General features: G+C 41.4%; 1 protein-coding gene across 1 annotated transcript in view; it reads left to right on the top strand.

Moving 5' to 3' along the window:
- Positions 1-17,644, top strand: part of ZDHHC9 (zinc finger DHHC-type palmitoyltransferase 9) — a 30,578-nt gene extending 12,934 nt beyond the window's left edge. Inside the window, exons 3-9 of the mRNA XM_068533477.1 lie at positions 3,112-3,270; positions 7,920-8,057; positions 8,996-9,044; positions 9,815-9,917; positions 11,331-11,434; positions 11,839-11,935; positions 16,087-17,644. Coding sequence (XP_068389578.1) covers positions 3,112-3,270; positions 7,920-8,057; positions 8,996-9,044; positions 9,815-9,917; positions 11,331-11,434; positions 11,839-11,935; positions 16,087-16,203 — 767 coding nt within the window. The 3' untranslated portion in view covers positions 16,204-17,644. The remainder of the gene's footprint in view (positions 1-3,111; positions 3,271-7,919; positions 8,058-8,995; positions 9,045-9,814; positions 9,918-11,330; positions 11,435-11,838; positions 11,936-16,086) is intronic.
- The last annotated feature ends 1,655 nt before the right edge of the window (positions 17,645-19,299 follow it).

Raw genomic sequence — 19,299 nt, 5'->3', positions numbered from 1 at the left:
TCATACGTATGTTTATGTTAGCAAGTTTTTGTCAACTTACATTCAGCCCTGTACTGGGTATGCTGTGGGTAGGGGCTGGGTGGGGGAGAGAAGAAGGCATGTGGTTGGTTCCCTTGCATCATAGCGTGCCTCATGGGGAGGGAGAGCCTTGAACTCTCTCCCAGGTGCCCTCATGTAAAGCACATGCAGAGGAATGTTAGGGTGGCATGCTGGTACTTATATCATCCTCTAATGAATAGCTATCCCCATTCTTTTAAGACTTGTGTCACACTGTTATTGTTTGATTTCACAGCATCCACCCCACTCCGCAAAAAAAGGAAAAAAGTTCCATATGGCAGATATTTTTAAAATCAAAGTGAATTGAAAAAATATTCTGTTTTTAGAATTATCCTGCACAGCAAGGGTGCAATGAGACAGGCACTCTCATATGCTGCAGATGGGCAGCTGTGCAAATTGATACAATCTGTCTCGGAAGCAGTTTCGCAATAAGTGATATGGGCTTTAAGGGTTCATACCCTTTGAGCCAGTAATTTCACTTCTCTCAGGATTAGCTAAAGGAAATAATCAGAGGTTTACACAAATACTTGTAGAAGGATTTTTAATGCATCATTTTTTCTTTTTCCTAGCTATTTTAATGCCAGCAACTTCATATATTACTGCTCAGACTTCAACATGCTTTTCTTTTTTTCTTTGTGTTTTAGAAATTAATTTTAACACATGAACATATTCTTGAGGAAGGGAGGAGGGGACTGGGATTAGGGTGGAGATCAAAGGGGACTTAAGCTTTGTCTGTAATGTTTTAAGTTTTTGCATGCAGCATCATTTAAATAGCAAAATACCAGAGGCAACTTAAATGCCCAATAACATGAATTGGTTAAATAAGTTACAGTACATGCATATGATAGAACACTGTATTGCCAATAATGATGTTTTCGGAAAAAAAATTAACAGCCATGGAAAAATGCTTACTGTATAACGTTAAGTGAAAAATACAAGGTATAAAATTGTATCTAAAATATAATCTCAAATTTAAAAAATCATGAGTGTTTATTTATTTGTTAAGAGTAGAAGGAAAGGGACTTCCCTGGTGGCACAGTGGTTAAGAATCCGGGTGCCAATGCAGGGGACACGGGTTTGAGCCCTGGTCCGGGAAGATCCTACATGCCGTGGAGCAACAAAGCCCGTACGCCACAACTACTGAGCCTGCGCTCTAGAGCCCGCGAGCCACAACTACTGAAGCCCACGCGACTAGAGCCCGTGCTCTGCAACAAGAGAGGCCACTGCAATGAGCAGCCCACGCACCGCAACGAGGAGTAGCCCCCGCTCACCGCAACTAGAGAAAGCCCGCGTGCAGCAACGAAGACCCAGTGCAGCCAAAAATAAATAAATAAATAAGTAAAAATTTATTTTAAAAAAAAGAGTAGAAGGAAATATACCAAAATGCATAAATATCCCTGAGTTGAGAGACCATCAGTGATTTTTTTGTCTTCTATTCATATTTTCTGTTGTTTCCAAATTTTTTACAATAAGCATGTATTACTCTTATTTTTAGATAATTGTTTTTCTGATTCTAAATATTACCAGTCTTTTTTCATGCATATATTTTACTTTTGCAAGGTAAAATCCTTTATACATGCTTCTTTTTAGCGTACATTTTCATTTTTCAGTATGCTGTGAATATTTTCCTGTCATCATTTAAAATGTGTACATCATTTGAAATGGCTGCATAATATTCCATCCCATGCATGTATCATAATGTACTTAACCAACCTCCTATTATGATATTGAGGTTATTTTCAGTCTTTCACTATTAAAAGTGACTTCTGTGACAAATATCCTGTGTTACCATCTTTTGTACATCTCTTTGTAATTTTGATAAGTTCCTAGAAGTAGAACGGGTGGGTCAAAAGTATACACATTTAAGGGCTTCCCTGGTGGCGCAGTGGTTGAGGATCTGCCTGCCAATGCAGGGGACACGGGTTCGAGCCCTGGTCTGGGAAGATCCCACATGCCGCGGAGCACCTAAGCCCGTGTGCCACAACTACTGAGCCTGCGCTCTAGAGCCCGCGAGCCACAACTACTGAGCCCATGTGCCACAACCACCGAAACCTGCGCACCTAGAGCCCATGCTCCGCAACAAGAGAGGCCACCGCAATGAGAAGCCCACACACTGCAACGAAGAGTGGCCTCCGCTTGCCGCCACTAGAGAAAGCCCGTGCGCAGCAACGAAGACCCAATTCAGCCAAAAATAAATAAATTAATTAAGTTTTTAAAAAAGTATACACATTTAAAATTTTGGTAGTCACTGCCATATTGCTTACGGGTAATGTATAAAAATACCTTCTCCCCATCCTTGCCAACACTGGGTATTTTTATTCCTTTTTTTTTAACACTTTATTGGAGTGTAATTGCTTTACAATGGTGTGTTAGTGTCTGCTTTATAACAAAGTGAATCAGCTATACATATACATCCATCCCCATGTCTCCTCCCTCTTGCGTCTCCCTCCCATCCTCCCTATCCCACCCCTCTAGGTGGTCACAAAGCACCGAGCTGATCTCCCTGTGCTATGCGGCTGCTTCCCACTAGCTATCTCTTTTACATTTGGTAGTGTATATATGTCCATGCCACTCTCTCACTTCGTCCCAGCTTACCCTTCCACCTCCCCATGTCCTCAAGTCCATTCTCTACGTCTGCGTCTTTATTCCTGTCCTGCCCCTAGGTTCTTCTTTTTAATACTTGTTAATATAGAAGGTGGAAATGGTATCTTTATGTTAATTTTTATTTCTTTGATTATCAGTAAAGTTGTATGTTTTCATTTCATATGTTTTTTAGCCATTTTTATTTCTTCTTTTATGAATGTTTTTCTTTGTAATCAGCCAAAAAGCTTGAAGAACACTTTTTTACATGTGCACAAAATAATTGCATGGCACTCAGTGGAATTTGGGGAGGATACTCTGTGATGTTGAGAGTCTAGTCTGGAAATGCCAGCCTGGGGGTGACAGTGGGCCTAGGGAACGTTTGATTACTCCCATTGCTCTTGGAGAGGTGGTAAGACTTTTGGTCTCAAATAATGGCTAGCAGTGGTGTTAACTGTCTTTACTGATCTACAGAAGCTACCAATGGTGCAGTACCCCAAGGCCAGCGACCACCCCCTCGTATCAAGAATTTCCAGATAAACAACCAGATTGTGAAGCTGAAATACTGTTACACATGTAAGATCTTCCGGCCTCCCCGGGCCTCTCATTGCAGCATCTGTGACAACTGTGTGGGTGAGTAAAACCAGAGAGACGTTGCCTGGGGGAAAGGCTGAGTTGAAGAAGAGGGTCAGGGTGATTTTTCTCAGGAAAAATCAGTGGGGGTGGGAAGATAGATTTAGATAGGAAACAAGCTAGATTTTTAGTTAAGAAACTTTAGATGGGAAGCAAGCTTCCGAACAATTGTAAATCTACTGTACTTCTGTAGATCAAATCATAATTTAAATATCCTCTAGTTTAAAAAAAAAAAAAACAACCTCTTTGGTAAATAAAGAAATAAACTTTACCTGTTTTTCAAATCTAGATTTTCTTCTACTGGATCTGTTTCAAGTGGAACCCACCTTACATAGGGGGAGGAGAATCCTAGTCCACTGGAGGGCAGCATCGGGGAAGGAAGGGCTAAATGAGAAGTGGTATTCCCAGGAAGAAAAAAATTGCTAGCATTTATTGAATTCCTAATATATACTAGGCACGTGCTAAGTGCTTTCCCTTTCTCTCATTTAAGACTCATAAGAACCCCATAAGATAGGTATTATCCCCATTTTACAGATGAAGAAATAGATGAAGCACCTTTGTTAGGTTCATATAATTAAATTAGTATGAGATGAAGCTGGAACAGCTCTGATTCCAAAACCCTCATTTGTTCTTTCTCTGCTTCTGCTGCAAGGGTGGGGGGTGTATGTGTGCATAATACAGAGGTCTGTGCTTCTATCTGCATATATGTGACTTAGTTGTAATCACTGCCTAGTGTATGCTGAGCCCTGGGAAAGATCAAAAACAGGCAGTAATTATGTCTGTTGATAGGCAGATATGTGTAATTCCTTATATTATCAATAGGCATACTTCCAGCATTCTTTATATATGCCATGGAGCATGCCTGAGTACATTGCTTTCCTCTCATTAGCCAATTCTTTTTAGGTTAAGGTTGGGAAGATATATCTTACTTTATATGGTAAAAGCTATATGTAGATAGGATTTTTATAAATTGAGACTCATTTTAAATGAGCCAGGAAACTTGATATTTCAAGAAAGTGTGATGTGAAGGTTTTCAAAAAGTATTCCCTCTCCTTATTAATATTCTTAAACATAAAGAACTCATGCAAATTGATTTTTTTAAAAAAGAAGCAATAACATTTCAGTAGAAATATGGACAGCAGATAAAACAGGAAATGCAATTACTTAGTTAACATGAAAAAAAGGTTCATCTCTACTAAAAAGCAAAAAAATAAAAATTAAAACAAGATCTTTTTAAACCTAGAAATTTAGCAAGGAAAACCTGATAACGCTTAGTCCTACACTGGTAGGAGTGTAAATTGGAACAAACTTTTTGGAAGGCAACCTAATAAACTTCATGAAAACCTTAAAACATGTATAACCCTTTGATGCCAGTGACTTGCCTTCTAGGGATCTATCCCAAGAAAATAATTAGGGATGTGGTAAAGATTTAGGTATGGACATATTTACCTCCAGATTATTATAGTAATGAAAAATTGGAAAGAAACTAACTGTCCACCAGTAGATAAATGGTCAAATAAATTGTGGGACGTAACATACAGTGGACTTCTCTGGGTAAAGCTCATACCAGAAAGCTAAATGAAATAAAAAAGCTAAAATAAATTAAAAAGCTAAAAAATAGAAGATAGGCTACATTTATAGTGTGATCTCAGTTACACATTTAAAAAAATATAAGTATGTATAAAGAATTATGCAAGGAAGTACTCTAGAATGCTTACTGTCTATTATCTATAGGTTGTGGGGTAATAAGGGATTTTGTTTCCTTCATTAGAAAAAAATTATTTTCAAGTTTTCTACAATGAGCATGTATTACCTGTATCAATATTATCAGAAAAAAGTGTGATTTATAATATACTGATGGTAAAAATATTGAATATATCTGTATAAATCTGCATTTTTCAGTGTTTTCTATATGGCAGGTTTGCTTAAAGTAAGGCTATCTTCCTTCCCTTTTCTGAAAAGATATAGCCCTTTAACTAGGAGATGCACCTGTTTTTACAGCCTTATTTTTTGACTGGTACACAGCTCACTGGGCCTTAAAAATGATGTATTTTATTCTTTGTGCTTTTTTCATTCATTAAAATAATACATGTTCATTGTAGAAAATATGAGAAGTACAGGTATTAATAAAACTTAATCCCAAACTCACTCTCCATTTTGCTGTATTTCCTTCTAGTCTCTCTCTTGTTTGTGAAATTGGATCATACTAGAGTTTTTAGTCCTGCCTTTGTCACTTACCACTATATCCTGAGCATTTTTCTACATCTTTAATAAATGTTTTTTGAATATATTATTTTAATGACTGCATAATCCATCATATGGCTATATTCTGGTTTATTTAGGTGGTCTCCTATCAGTAGATATTATTCATGATCCTGTTTTATTCATTATTATAAAACTGCAATCAAAATTACTAAATTAAAAAAAATTATTAAATTTAAGGATGTGGCGAAATTGGAACCTTCATACATTGCTGGTGGGAATGTAAAATGGTGCAGCTGCTGTGGAGAGCATTTTGGCAGCTCTTCAGAAAGTTAACATAGAATTAGATGACCCAGCAATTCCACTCTTGGGTAATACCTGTATTACCCAGTGTGCTCGGGCTGCCAACAAAATACCACAGACTGAGTAGCTTAAATAACAGAAATTTAATTTCTCACAGGGCTGGAGGTTAGAAGCCCAAAATCACAGTGCCGACTGGGTTGATTTCTGGTGAGGCTTGCAGGTGGCCACCTTCTTGCCGTGTCCTCATATGGCCTTTTCTCTGTGCTCGCGCACTTCTGGTATCTCTTCCTTTTCTTCTTATAAGGATACCAGTTGTTTTGGATTAGGGCCCCACCCTTATGACCTCATTTAACTTTAGTTACCTCCTTAGAGGCCCTATCTGCAAATACAGTCACACTGGGGTTAGGGCTTCAACATATGAATTTTAGGGGGGACACAATTCTGTCCATAACAATACCAAAAAATAATTGCAAACAGGAATTCAAACATACTTATACATCAGTGTTCACATCAGCACTGTTCACGATAGCCAAAAGATGGAGACAATCCAAGCGGTGGTTTGGGGGTGATGAAAATTTTTGGAAATAGGTAGTTGTGATGGTTGTACAGCATTGTGAATGTAATTAATGCCAGTGAATTTTACACTTAAAATGGCAAATTGTATGTTTTATATATTTTACCACAATAAAAAATTTAATAAAAAAGTATTGAACTTAAATTTCTGTGCACATCTCTATTTCCTTATGAGAAATTATTAAAAATGGATTTATTCTGCCGAAGGGGTGTGAGCATTATTAAGGCTCTTGATACATACGGGCAAGTTGCTTTCCAGAAAGGTTCTCTCAATTTGTACTTCCACAAACAGTATATTAGAGTGTACATTTTACCGTGTTCTCACTAGCACTGAATATTATTTTTTATATTCTTATTTTGACAGGCAGAAAAGTGTCTTATTGTTGTATTAGTATTGCGATGAGTTAGTGAATCTGAAAACGTTTAAATATATGTTTATATGGTATTTATTAACTGTTTTGCTTTTTGACTATTTTTGAAGGAGTATTTGTATTTTGTTATTGATTTGTAAGGACTTTTCATAGACTAAGTTACAAAATTCACATACTTTCTCGGGGTTTTTTTCCTCTTTAATTTTCTTTATAGTATTTTTAACATATATGAAATATTTTTTAAAGTGTATGGAATCAAATCTATTTTTCTTTGTCATCTGTGGTTTTCTTCCATTACGTTTATGCTTAGAAAGTCCTTCTCCATACAGGAGACAAATGTTCACCTATTCTTTATGGTTACTTTAAGGTTTCACTTTGTTTTTACATTTAACTCTTTAATTCATCTGGAATTAATTTTGGTAAATAGTGTGAGGGAAAAAGATCTAACCTTATTTTCAATCAAGTAACCAATTGTCTCTGAGTTGTTGATGGAATGATACTTCCTTTCTCTACTGGTTTTGAAGCACTACCATTCTCAGACAGTAAATTTTTATATATTCTGTTTCTGGGTGATTTCCATTCCATTGAGCTATGCCACACCATTTCAGGTATGTAGGTTTATAATTTTTTTACTAACTGGAGTTTAAGAAAAACCACACTACTCATTTTTCAAAATTTCCTTGACTATTTACACCTATTTATTCTTCCTGCGCTTAGTAGACACACTTACTAAGACTTTTCTTTGGAAAAGCAAGGTCTCTGCTGTTAACTGACAGTGAGACAGATCACTTAACCCCTCAGTGTCTCAGTTTTCTCATCTGTAAAATGGAGAAAAGAATATCTTCTTTTGCCCAACTTCCAGGATGATTGTGGGGATCAAATGAAATGGCTGTGAAAACATTGTGGAAAAGTGAAAAATAAAAACCAGTGTTGTTTGTGTTTTTTAAAATTTATTTTGGAAGGAAATAGTTTTTTTTGGTTTTATTTATTTATTTATTTGAATTTTATTTTATTTATTTTTTTATACAGCAGGTTCTTATTAGTCATCCATTTTATACACATCAGTGTATACAAAACCAGTGTTTTTTACAGTTGAAATAGGCAGCGATCCTAGGGGTCTTGGACTTAGGTATTAAGTGGATGGCAGGGTTGTGCTTAGTTTTGGAGGTTTTGGCACTGGACTCTCTCTTTCTCCCACAGAACGCTTCGACCATCACTGCCCCTGGGTGGGGAATTGTGTTGGAAAGAGGAACTACCGCTACTTCTACCTCTTCATCCTTTCTCTGTCCCTCCTCACGATCTATGTCTTTGCCTTCAACATCGTCTACGTGGCCCTCAGTGAGTATACAGGGCAGTGTATGTTGCTGGAGGGGTGGGTGGTGGGAGAAGGCTTGAGGACAGCTTAGGGGAGTGGTTCCGTATCCTGGTGGGACTTTACCATTGCGAAGGCACCTTAGGACCAGTTAGAAGTGAGCACTACTATCCGCTCCTGAACAGAGCTCCAAACCTCAGCTCACATCAGTTAGGATTTACCAGTGTGCTGGCCTTCTCAGTGGCCCTCTGCTGGAGACCAGCACCATAATTACTGGTCTGTACCTAGAGTACTGGGCATTTCTGAGGTGATCCCAAAGGTTGGGGATGTATTTTTGGCTGTGTCACCTCTTTTGCCTCATAAGACCTGCCCTTGTGTCAGGTGGTAGAAGGGCTTATACCAGAGAAATGTCTTTTAGTGGCTCATGGTCTACTTTGGAAGATAGAAAATATACACCTGTGTGTGTGTGTGTGTGTGTCCACGTGCACACATACACACACATAAAACAGCCCAAGGGCAGATGGGACGCGGAGTTAAAGGAGTGGTCTTAATCAAGACAGCTTCCTGGGGAGAGATGAGTCCTGAGCTGGATTTTGAACAGTGAAGAGATATGGATTGATGAAGAGAGAGGATTTTTCTTGGATATTTCTGATTTCTTTCATCGATGAATGAATATCCCCCTCCATGGCCATAGCTGGAGGCTAGGGAAAAGGGAGGGGAGCCAGATGCTTGGTTTGTGGCCGACTCTCTAGTCCAGTGTTGGGTCCTGTATTGAGAAGGTGAACCCTTTAGTCAAGAGAGTACCAGCTTGGAGGTGTGAGTCCCTTGCCTGAAAGAGGGCTTATCTCTTGCCAGCTTGTAACAAGGGGTAGGGAGGGAAGAAAGTGAGTAGGCACTAGGGTATGTGTGTATTTTTTACTAAAGTTACTAATCTTTCTCTCTACTCCTCCTCCCAATTTTACAGAATCCTTGAAAATTGGCTTCCTGGAGACATTGAAAGAAACTCCTGGAACATATCCTCCCCTGGCAGGATGTCCCTGTGAAGCCCTCTTAAACTACTTTTCAGCATGCTTTCTGTCTGCAGTTCTCCACCATCTCATTTTTCAGACATCAGAGAGTGCCAACGTCTAAAATTTTTAAATGTAGCCTTAGTGGTAGTGACTAGAATGGAGGATGGCCAGGTCTTAAAGGGAGTTCTTTCCTTCACCTCTGTGTCCACTGCCTCCCTCCCAAGTCCCTCTGATCCCAGGCTCAGCCTTGCCTTCTCTAGTGGGCTATACTTTGCTCTCAATAGACCTCTTGTGTCACTTACTAGAAGTCCCACCTTCCTGTTACAGCTAAGGCTTATTTTGTACAGCAGTTACATTTCTGAAAAGGAGATTCAGATGGGATTTCTAGAAATCACATTCTGGTTTCTTTCCCACCAATCTTTTCGTCTATAAAGTTTATTTTTGGATGTGTTTTCCATTGGCAGTGATGGCCAACATTGTTTAGCTTTGGACCCCTCCTAAATGTCCCCTTTGAAGAGCCAATGATGAATAAACAGACAAACACCTAAATAGACTAGATCTGTTAGAGAGCTACTTGTAGTGAATAAACAGGCGTCCTTTACCTTTCATGAGGGATATAGCCAGCAAGTTTAGAATTCACCCGTTGTTATGTATGGATATATTTGTGATACATGTTCCAAGGGGTAAAGATGGTGTGACTGGTGTCATGAGTATGGGCTGCGGCATCAAGTCCCCTGGTGTGGCTTCTTCAACGTTCCTTAACAACACCTCACTGTTCTAGAAGTACTCATTTGCTTCTTCACACTCTGGTCCGTCGTGGGACTGACTGGATTCCACACTTTCCTTGTGGCTCTCAACCAGACAACCAATGAAGATGTGAGTCAACTTTTCCTCTCCTCATTACATGTGCTTCTACCAAAAGCCTATTCTCTAATTACCTGCTGGAGAACTGAGTCTCCAGGGCCTGGGAGGTTGAGGCAGGCAGAAGCCAGGTGTGGGAGATTGTTAAACCAGGTGTGTAGAAGAAAAAGCAGACTCCTTTGTTTGGAGCTGAATGCCTGTAGGGAATTAGGAAGAAGAGATTGAATGGTTGGATGAGCACAAGGTCTTTAGCTGTTCATAGGTCCTTAAAAGCTAACTGGTACCTCTGGGTTTGGAATGGAGAGGGACAGTTGCATTGAATAAGTCCTTGCTTTTAAAAAGTTACCGATTGGGACTTCCCTGGTGTCGCAGTGGTTAAGAATCCGCCTGCCAATGCAGGGGACACCGGTTCGAGCCCTGGTCTGGGAAGATCCCACATGCCACGGAGCAACGAAGCCCGTGCGCCACAACAACTGAGCCTGCGTGCCACACCTACTGAAGCCCGCGCGCCTAGAGCCCATGCTCCGCAACAAGAGAAGCCACTGCAATGGGAAGCCCGTGCACTGCGACAGAGTGGCCCCCGCTCGCCGCAACTAGAGAAAGCCCACGCGCAGCAACGAAGACCCAACATAGCCTAAAATAAATAAATTAATGAATTAAAAACAAAAAGTTACCGATTAATCCATATTCATTGTAGAAAATCAGGAAATACAGATGAGCAAAAAATAGCAAATAAGTCCCTGTAATTTTACCTCCTAGGCATCACCATTGTTAATGGTATGATCTATAGTCTTCTAGACTTGTCTAGACTTGTTCCCACGTTTGTTTATGTGAATATATTATGTATTTTTAAATGGAAATAATAACGCTCAGGTATCTATCTGCTTTTTTACTCTATCGTGAATATTTTTCCGTGGGTATGCATGTATTTCTTTTTTTTTTTCTGTTGTGGTAAAAGACACATAAAATGCACCATCTTTTTTTTTTTTTTTTGGCTGTGCTGGGTCTTCGTTGCTGCGCACGGGCTTTCTCTAGTTGCGGTGAGCGGGGGCTGCTCTTCGTTGCAGTGCGTGGGCTTCTCGTTGTGGTGGCTTCTCTTGTTGCGGAGCACGGGCTCTAGGCGCGTGGGCTCAGTAGCTGTGGCGCAGGGGCTTAGTTGTTCCGCGGCATGTGGGATCTTCCCGGACCAGGGATCGAACCCGTGTCCCCTGCAGTGGCAGGTGGATTCTTAACCACTGGACCACCAGGGAAGTCCTTATAATGTACCATCTTAAACCATTTTTTAAGTTTACAGTTCAGTGGCATTAGTACATTCACATTGTTGTGCAACCATCACCACCATCCATCTCCAGAACTTTTTCATCTTCCTGTGCTGCATGTATTTCTTCAACATAATGTTTAATGTAAGCCTTGGCTTTTATCTTGCAGATCAAAGGCTCATGGACAGGGAAGAATCGTGTCCAGAATCCCTACAGCCATGGCAATATTGTGAAGAACTGCTGTGAAGTGCTGTGTGGCCCTTTGCCCCCCAGGTACTCAGAGGACTACAAGATCCTGGAACTCTTGGGACAAGCAGTTTGACCTGATCCTGGCACCTGGTCTGATGCATTCTTCTGAACATGGCCTCTTCGTGTCAAAAGAGGTCTTCCCGGGGATTGTCCCTTGGTGCCATATCTACATGGACCATAGGCCATGGGCTGGTTGTTTTGAAGGGATAACCTTTCATTCTTATTTTATCTATTTGTTCCCTTGTTAATGTGGTATTCCCTGGTTTGTGGAAGAAAAAGTGAATGGAAGGTAGGAGATGTGTGCTAGGATCAGACTAGACTGCCAAAGGGCAGGTTTATATTTTCCAGCACACACAGGAAGATTCAGTGGGGTGGGTGGATGGAGAGGTGGATGCAAAGTGCTTTGTTAACTCTCCTGTCTCCTTCAGTGTGCTGGATCGAAGGGGTATTTTGCCACTGGAGGAAAGTGGAAGTCGACCTCCCAGTACTCAAGAGGCCAGTACCAGCCTCTTGCCTCAGAGCCCAGTAAGTGTTCCTGACTTTTTAAGGCTTTTAGACTTTAAGACTGAGTCGGGGATAGAGGGTGTAGACTAAATTTACACCTTAGAGATATAATTAGGCAATTTTGTGTCCAATCACTCCAGCTTCCCTGTCTCTGCTTCTGCCCTGACATTGCCTTAAGATCTTTGTGCCCTTGACATAGATTAAGATCTAGTCATTTCTTCAACATTCTGTGCCAGCCAATGTGCTAGGTGCTAGGGATACACCAGTGAACAAGTCACACGATGCGTCTGCTCTTAGGGAGCTCATTGTCTAGTGGGGACGAGAGAAAACAGGTTATTAGTCCGTGTAGTGAAAAGTGCCTTGATGAGGGAAGCATAAAATGCTATAGGAGCAATGACAGGGGTCAGGGGGGTGGGTTGGAGTTAGTGGTGTGGTTACCTTGGTAGAAGAGGGCTTCCTCACTGGAATATGCAGATGTGGAAACTCTCCCAGCTATACTGATCACATATGCTTTAACAAAGTATGTTCCTAAAAAGTTATTAGTTGAACTTTCTTTTTTTTGTAATAGCTCTGTTGGAGATATAATTCAGATACCATAAAATACCTGTTTAAAATGTAGGACTCACTGGTTTGTAATATGTTCACAGAATTGTGCTATCATCACAACAATCCATTTTGAAACATTTTCATTGCCCCCCAAAAAAACCCCTGTACCCATTAGCAGTCACTCTCCCTTTCCCCCCAGTTCCCTCAGCCCCATCCCCAGGGAACTATTAATCTACTTTCTTTTGCTGTAGGCTTCTTCTGTACATTTCATATAAATAGAATCATATTATATGTGGTCTTTTGTGACTGGCTTCTTTCATTTAGCCTTGTATTTTCAAGGTTCATCTATGTTGTAGCATGTAGCAGTACTTCTTTCCTTTATATGGCTGAATAATATTCTGTTATATAGATAGACTACATTTTATTTATCCATTCATCAATTGATAGACATTTAGGTTGTTTCCACCTTTTGGTTATTATGAATAATGCTGTAATGAACATGTGTATGCAAGTTTTTACATAGACATATGTTTTCATTTCTCTTGGCTATGTACATGGAATTGAAATTGCTGGGTCATATAGTAACTTTATGTTTAACCTTTTGAGGAACTGCTGTACTGTTTTCCAAAGTGGCTGTACCATTTTTCATCCCCGCCAGTCACATATGAGGGTTCCAATTTCTCCATATCCTGGGCAACACTTGTTATTATCATCCACCAGTTTGATTCTAGCCATCCATCCTAGTGTGTGTGAAGTCGTATTTCACTGTAATCTTGATTTGCATCTCCCTGATGAATAATGATGTCGAGCATCTTTTCATGATTTTATTGGCCATTTCTGTATCTTCTTTGGAGAAGTGTCTATTCAGATCCTTTGTCAATTTTTAAATTGGGTTGTTTGGGTTTTTTTATTGTTGAGTTGTAACAGTTCTTAATTCTGTATGTAAGTCCCTTATCAGAGAAAGGATTCTTCTAAGAGTTTTAGAGTTTTAGCTCTTACATTTAGGTCTTTGATCCATTTTGAGTTAAGTTTTATATATTGTGTGAGGTAGAGGGTTCAAATTCTTTCTTTTGTTTAATTAATTTTTTTTAAATTTATTTTTGGCTGCATTGGGCCTTCGTTGCTGTGCATGGGCTTTCTCCAGTTGTGGCGAGCAGGGGCTACTCTCCGTTGTGATGCGTGGGCTTCTCACTGTGGTGGCTTCTCTTGTTGCAGAGCACGGGCTCTAGGCGCACGGGCTTCAGTAGTTGTGGCACACGAGCTCAGTAGTTGTGGCTCACGGGCTCTAGGCGCGCAGGCTCAGTAGTTGTGGTGCACGGGCTTCGTTGCTCCGCAGCATGTGGGATCTTCCCGGACCAAGGCTCGAACCCGTGTCCCCTGCATTGGCAGGCGAATTCTTAACCACTGCGCCACCAGGGAAGTCCCAAATTCTTTCTTTTGCATGTGGATAGCCAGTTGTCTCAGCACAGTTGGTTGAAGATTATTCTTACTCCGTTGAATTGTCTTGGCACCATTGTCAAAAATCAATTGAGCGTAAACATGAGAGTTTGTTTCTGGACTCTCAGTCCTATTCCACTGATCAGTAAATTTATTCTTTTTTTTTTTTTTCTTTTTTCTTTTTTAAAAAATGTATTTATTTATTTATTTTTGGCTGAGTTGGGTCTTTGTTGCTGCTCGCGGGCTTTCTCTAGTTGCCGTGAGCGGGGGCTAGTCTTCCTTGCGGTGCAAGGACTTCTCATCGTGGTGGCCTCTCTTGCTGCGGAACATGGACTCTAGGCGTGCAGGCTTCAGTAGTTGTGGCGCACGGGCTTAGTTGCTCCGCGGCATGTGGGATCTTCCCGGACCAGGGCACAAACTCGTGACCCCTGCATTGGCAGGCGGATTCTTAACCACTGTGCCACCAGGGAAGCCCCAGTAAGTTTATTCTGAATTCCAGTATCACACTGTCTGGGTTGCTGTAGCATTGTAGTAAGTTTTGAAATTAGGAAGTGTGAGTCCTCCAAATTTATTCTTTATTCAGTTGTTTTGGCTGTGGTCCCTTGTATTTCCATATGAATCCTAGAATCAGCTTGTCAATTTCTGCAACGATGCCAGGTGGAATTTTGATGGGGATTGCATTGAATCTATAGATCAATTTGGGGAGTATTATCATCCTAACAAGATTAAGTCTCCTGAGCCATTAACACATGGACTGTCTTTTCATTTATTTAGGTCTTTTTAAATTTCTGTCAACAATGTTTTGTAGTTTTCAGAGTATAAGTTTTACACTTCTTTTGTTACACCTATTCATAAACATTTTTTTCTTTTTGATGTTATTATGAATGAAGTTATTTCGGATTGTTCATTGGGAGTATATAGAAATACAATTGGGTTTTTTGTATATTGATTCTGTATCCTGAAACCTTGCTAAACTTTTTTTATTAGTTCTAATAGATTTTTAGTAGACTTGAACTTTCTTTTTTTTTTTTTTAAATTACTTAGTAACAACTCTTTTTTTTTTTTTTTCCAATTTTATTTATTTATTTATTTATGGCTGTGTTGGGTCTTCGTTTCTGTGCGAGGGCTTTCTCTAGTTGTGGCAAGTGGGGGCCACTCTTCATCACGGTGCGCGGGCCTTTCACTATTGGCCTCTCTTGTTGCGGAGCACAGGCTCCAGACGCGCAGGCTCAGCAATTGTGGCTCACGGGCCTAGTCGCTCCGCGGCATGTGGGATCCTCCCAGACCAGGGCTCGAACCCGTGTCCCCTGCATTGGCAGGCAGACTCTTGACCACTGCGCCACCAGGGAAGCCCTGAACTTTCTTTTAAAATCAAATTCTCCTGGAATTCCCTGGCGGTCCAGTGGTGAGGACTTAGCACTTTCACTGCCATGGGCCGGGGTTCAATCCCTGGTTGGGGAACTAAGATCTCACAAGCCACGCAGCGCGGCCAAAAAAAAGAAATCGAATCCTACTCTTAGGTGAATGCTATTTGTAAGTTAGATAATTGTTCTCTACTTTGCCTTTCTTAAATTTTTAATTTTCTTTTTTGAAGTACAGCAAACTCATGTTTATATATCATTATCATCATTTTGAATATTGTTTTTCTGATGAGTCTGATCTTAAATCATTACAATATAGGCTAGTGAGTCTCAGTTGAATGTGGGGAAGGGTGGTATTTTAGAATCACTCAGGAGGCATTTTCAAACCAGATATACCATCTGAAGATTTTACCACCCCACCCTCTTTGGTTTAGAATCACTGTTCTAGGGAGGTATGTGTTAGGGCCGAAAGAAGATTGAGAACCACCGTGTCAGGCCTTGTTAGACAACTATTTTATAACATTCTGTTGTGAAGGAGGGAAGGTGGTCTGTGTAATTATTTGTGGTCCCTTTTATTATTATCATGCATAATAATAGAAACATCTGTCCACAACAGACAGTTAAGAATAGAACTCAAATAAACTTCAATTGCCTTCTGCTGAGAAGACAACAGTCTAGTCTTGGTTCTGAGTTTGGTGTTGGTGGCGGCGTATCTGTAGCATCAGTGTGGTTGATGGGTTCAGAGGAAGAGTTCAGTGTCTATGGATTACCTCCATTTGGATTTTGAGGGAGAGCTTTGTATTGAATTTGATATCTTTTCCTTCTCAGGCTCCAACAGACCATCTAAGCTCCGATGAGATGCCGGAGGACACCAGCACTCCTGAAGAGATGCCACCCCCAGAGCCCCCAGAGCCCTCACAGGAGGCCACTGAAGCTGAGAAGTAGCCTATCTATGGAAGAGACTTTTGTTGTGTATGATTAGGGCTGTGAGAGATTTAATGGGAGAAGATAACCTGAGACAGAGAGCAAGTAAGCTGTTCCTATTACTGTTTTTCTTTGGTCTTTATTCACCCAGTTGTAAACTGGCATTTTCTTGCTGCAAGCTTTTTTTAATTTCTGGACTCCAAGCAGTTGCAGAAGATGTGAGTCACCTCTGGTAACTGGACAAATGGGTCCCTTGGGCCCTGGCACTGGTTTTCCATGGCCTCAGCCACAGAGGCTCCTTGGACTCCCCTCTCTTCCCAGATCCCAGCTCTCCTGCTTGGGGTCACTGGCCCAATTCTGGGGTAAAGGTTCTTGAGACTGGCTCAAATCCTCTCAAGCTGCTGCACGTCATGAGTCCAGGGGCAGTCACAGAGAACTCTGGCCAGGGAATTCTAACTGGATTCTTGAGGCCTTCAGAATGGAGGGGGATGGAGAGTGGGGTTGAAAGATTCTCCTGGCTACGAAGTGCCAACATCGCCAGCAAATCCTTTCAGGAATGGAGCAGGCAGTTTCCACTTGTTGTATTTATTCGTGCAGCTTCTCCTTTGTCCCCTGTCCACTCTCTAACACCCAAGCCCCACTCTTTTCCAGTGAGATATATGTAAGTAATTGCAGTATAGATAACAATTCACATTTCTCGTAGACTACCCAGAAACTTTTTAATACCTGTGCTGTTCTCAATAAGAACTTATGAGATGCCAACGGCACGGCCCCTCGCACTCTCTGTCTCATCTCTCCTCCTCTCTCATTAGCCCCTTTTAATTTGTTTTCCTTTTGACTCTTGTTCCCGTTGGGAGCAGGAACGGCAGTAATAAAAGTCTGCACTTTGGTGGTTCCTTTTCCTCAGAGGAAGCCCGAGTGCTCACTTAAACACTACCCCCTCAGACTCCCTGTGTGAGGCCTGCAGAGGCCCTGTATGCACAAATGGGGAAACTAAGGCACAGAGAGGCTCTCCTCTCCTCTCCTCTCCCCCTATGTCCCCTCAAAAAAGAAAAAAAAAAAGAAAAAAAAGGATAACCAGTACTTCCATTAGGCCTCGGCTGAGTGAGGAGGAAAAGCCCCGCACTGCTGCCCTCCTGGGGGACCCACTCCAAGGCCTTGGCCCACCTCGGGCTTGGTAACCACACCGGGGGCTTCCTCCAGGCCCCGCTCTTCCAGCACTTCCACCGGCAGAGTCCCAGAGCCGCTTCACCCTGGGGGTGGGCTGTGGCCCCCAGTCAGCTCTACTCAGGACCTGCTCTATTTCAGGGAAGAAGATTTATGTATTATATGTGGCTATATTTCCTAGAGCACCTGTGTTTTTCTAAGCCAGGGTCCTGTCTGGATGACTTCCGGGGAGGGGGGGAGCGTAAACCAGAACTTTTAATCTATTTGAAGGCGATTAAACTGTGTCTAATGCAAACTGCCTGCCTCCTCCTTCCCCCTTCCATTTCAAGAACCACCGTGGGGGTGTGAATATCTTTGGGGGGTGGGGTGGGGTGGGGGTGGGGGTTGAAGGGGGTGCCTGTTACTACGCATACTTCCATTTTCCAGGGGGCCCTTGGGTTGGAGAGGTAGCTCCCAAACTCTCCATTGACCTATACCACATTCTGGGTTGAAGTTTACCTTATTCTGGACTATGAAAAGAGGCCTTTCAAGGCCATGAACAGTGTTATTAGAAAGATTGGGAGGGTCAGGGGTTATATTAAATTAAGAGAACAAGTTCTTTAATAGGGTATTGTTTTTATGCAGATGGATGCTGTTAATTGCAAATGAGTCTTGGTTATTAAAGCAGGCTCCTCAGGGCCTCCCCTTGGAAATATTTTGTTAGTGATCTTTTACAAGTGATGGTGTATATTTCTTTTTAAATGGTCTGTAATCAAGATTCCTTACCAATTCTTGTCTCGCTCTTCCCAGTTAATCAGAAGTAATGAAATTTGGCCGCTCCTAGCTTTTTCTCTAGGTCTTCCTATTTCTTGTAGCAGGATTTGAGTTTAGCAATCCTTAGACAGAGAGACAGACTGGGACTCTGACTGACTCAGATTCCTGTCCTATCTGCCTCTACTTTCTCATTCTTTTTCTGGCTCTCTCAGTTTTGTCCTTGTAGTTAGATTTTAGTTAGTTCAAGATAAGGCCAAGCCTGGAGAGTTGGGAAGATATTAGGTTTTTCCAGTTAACCTGCCACTCAGATGAACCCATTTGTAGTCAGTTCTCAACCCATCCTGTCTTAGCCCATCTCCTCTCTCCTCCCTCAACTTACCTCAGCCACTCTTCTGTTGACCCTTGGGTCAGTTAGAGAAGCTTTCTTTTTCTGAGGTGAAGGGTCAGAATGGAAACCCCTTATCATTAGTGTGAAATGATTTTTTTTTTAAAAGCTTCTGCTTTTCCCTACTCCCTGCCCTTGTTCTTTTCCTATATAAATCTTCTGCATTTAACACCTGGGCCTGCAGATCTGTCCCGTTCATACCATGCACCAGCTGGGACTGTTCCTCGTCTGAGTTCTGATCAGAGGGGAGATTGAAGAATTGGTCCCTCCCAGGGGAATAGGCTTTAAATTGTTTGCTCTTTTCAATGGCTGACATTCTTTCCACCTCTCCCCTTCCTCCCCATTCCTTAAGTTTCCTATGCACCCCACTTCCCCAGACCAGGATGGTTGGCACAGATCCAAAACCTCTGGGGGTTGGTGGAATTTGGCTCTTTGAGGCCTCTTTTTTTTCTTTCATGTCCCTTTGGCCCTGGGGCCCTGCTTGCCACAGTGGAGAACACCATCTCCCCCTTTGCTTTTTTCACCAGTGGCAGCAGTGGGTTCTAACTCTATAGCAGCTAAACTCCATTCTTCCTGCCCTGACCTTCCTGCGTTTACCCTTAAGGCCCCTTTTCCTGCTGACCAAATCTCTTTACCTTGTTGGGGGAAAAAGAAGTATTTTGTTTTTAAATCTATTTTCTAACTTAAATGCAATTTAATATGTAAATCTCTGCACTTTTGTGTGAGCCTACAAATGTGTATGTGTGCTGGGTTTTTCACTCTCTGGTGTTTCGTAATAAAGAAATCCTTCTTTTCGGGGGGGAAGCCAATTA

The sequence above is a fragment of the Eschrichtius robustus genome, chromosome X, assembly GCF_028021215.1.
Source record: "Eschrichtius robustus isolate mEscRob2 chromosome X, mEscRob2.pri, whole genome shotgun sequence".
NCBI lineage: Eukaryota > Metazoa > Chordata > Mammalia > Artiodactyla > Eschrichtiidae > Eschrichtius > Eschrichtius robustus.
The sequence above is the reverse complement of the archived record's forward strand: the minus strand, read 5'-3'. Positions and strand labels throughout refer to the sequence as shown.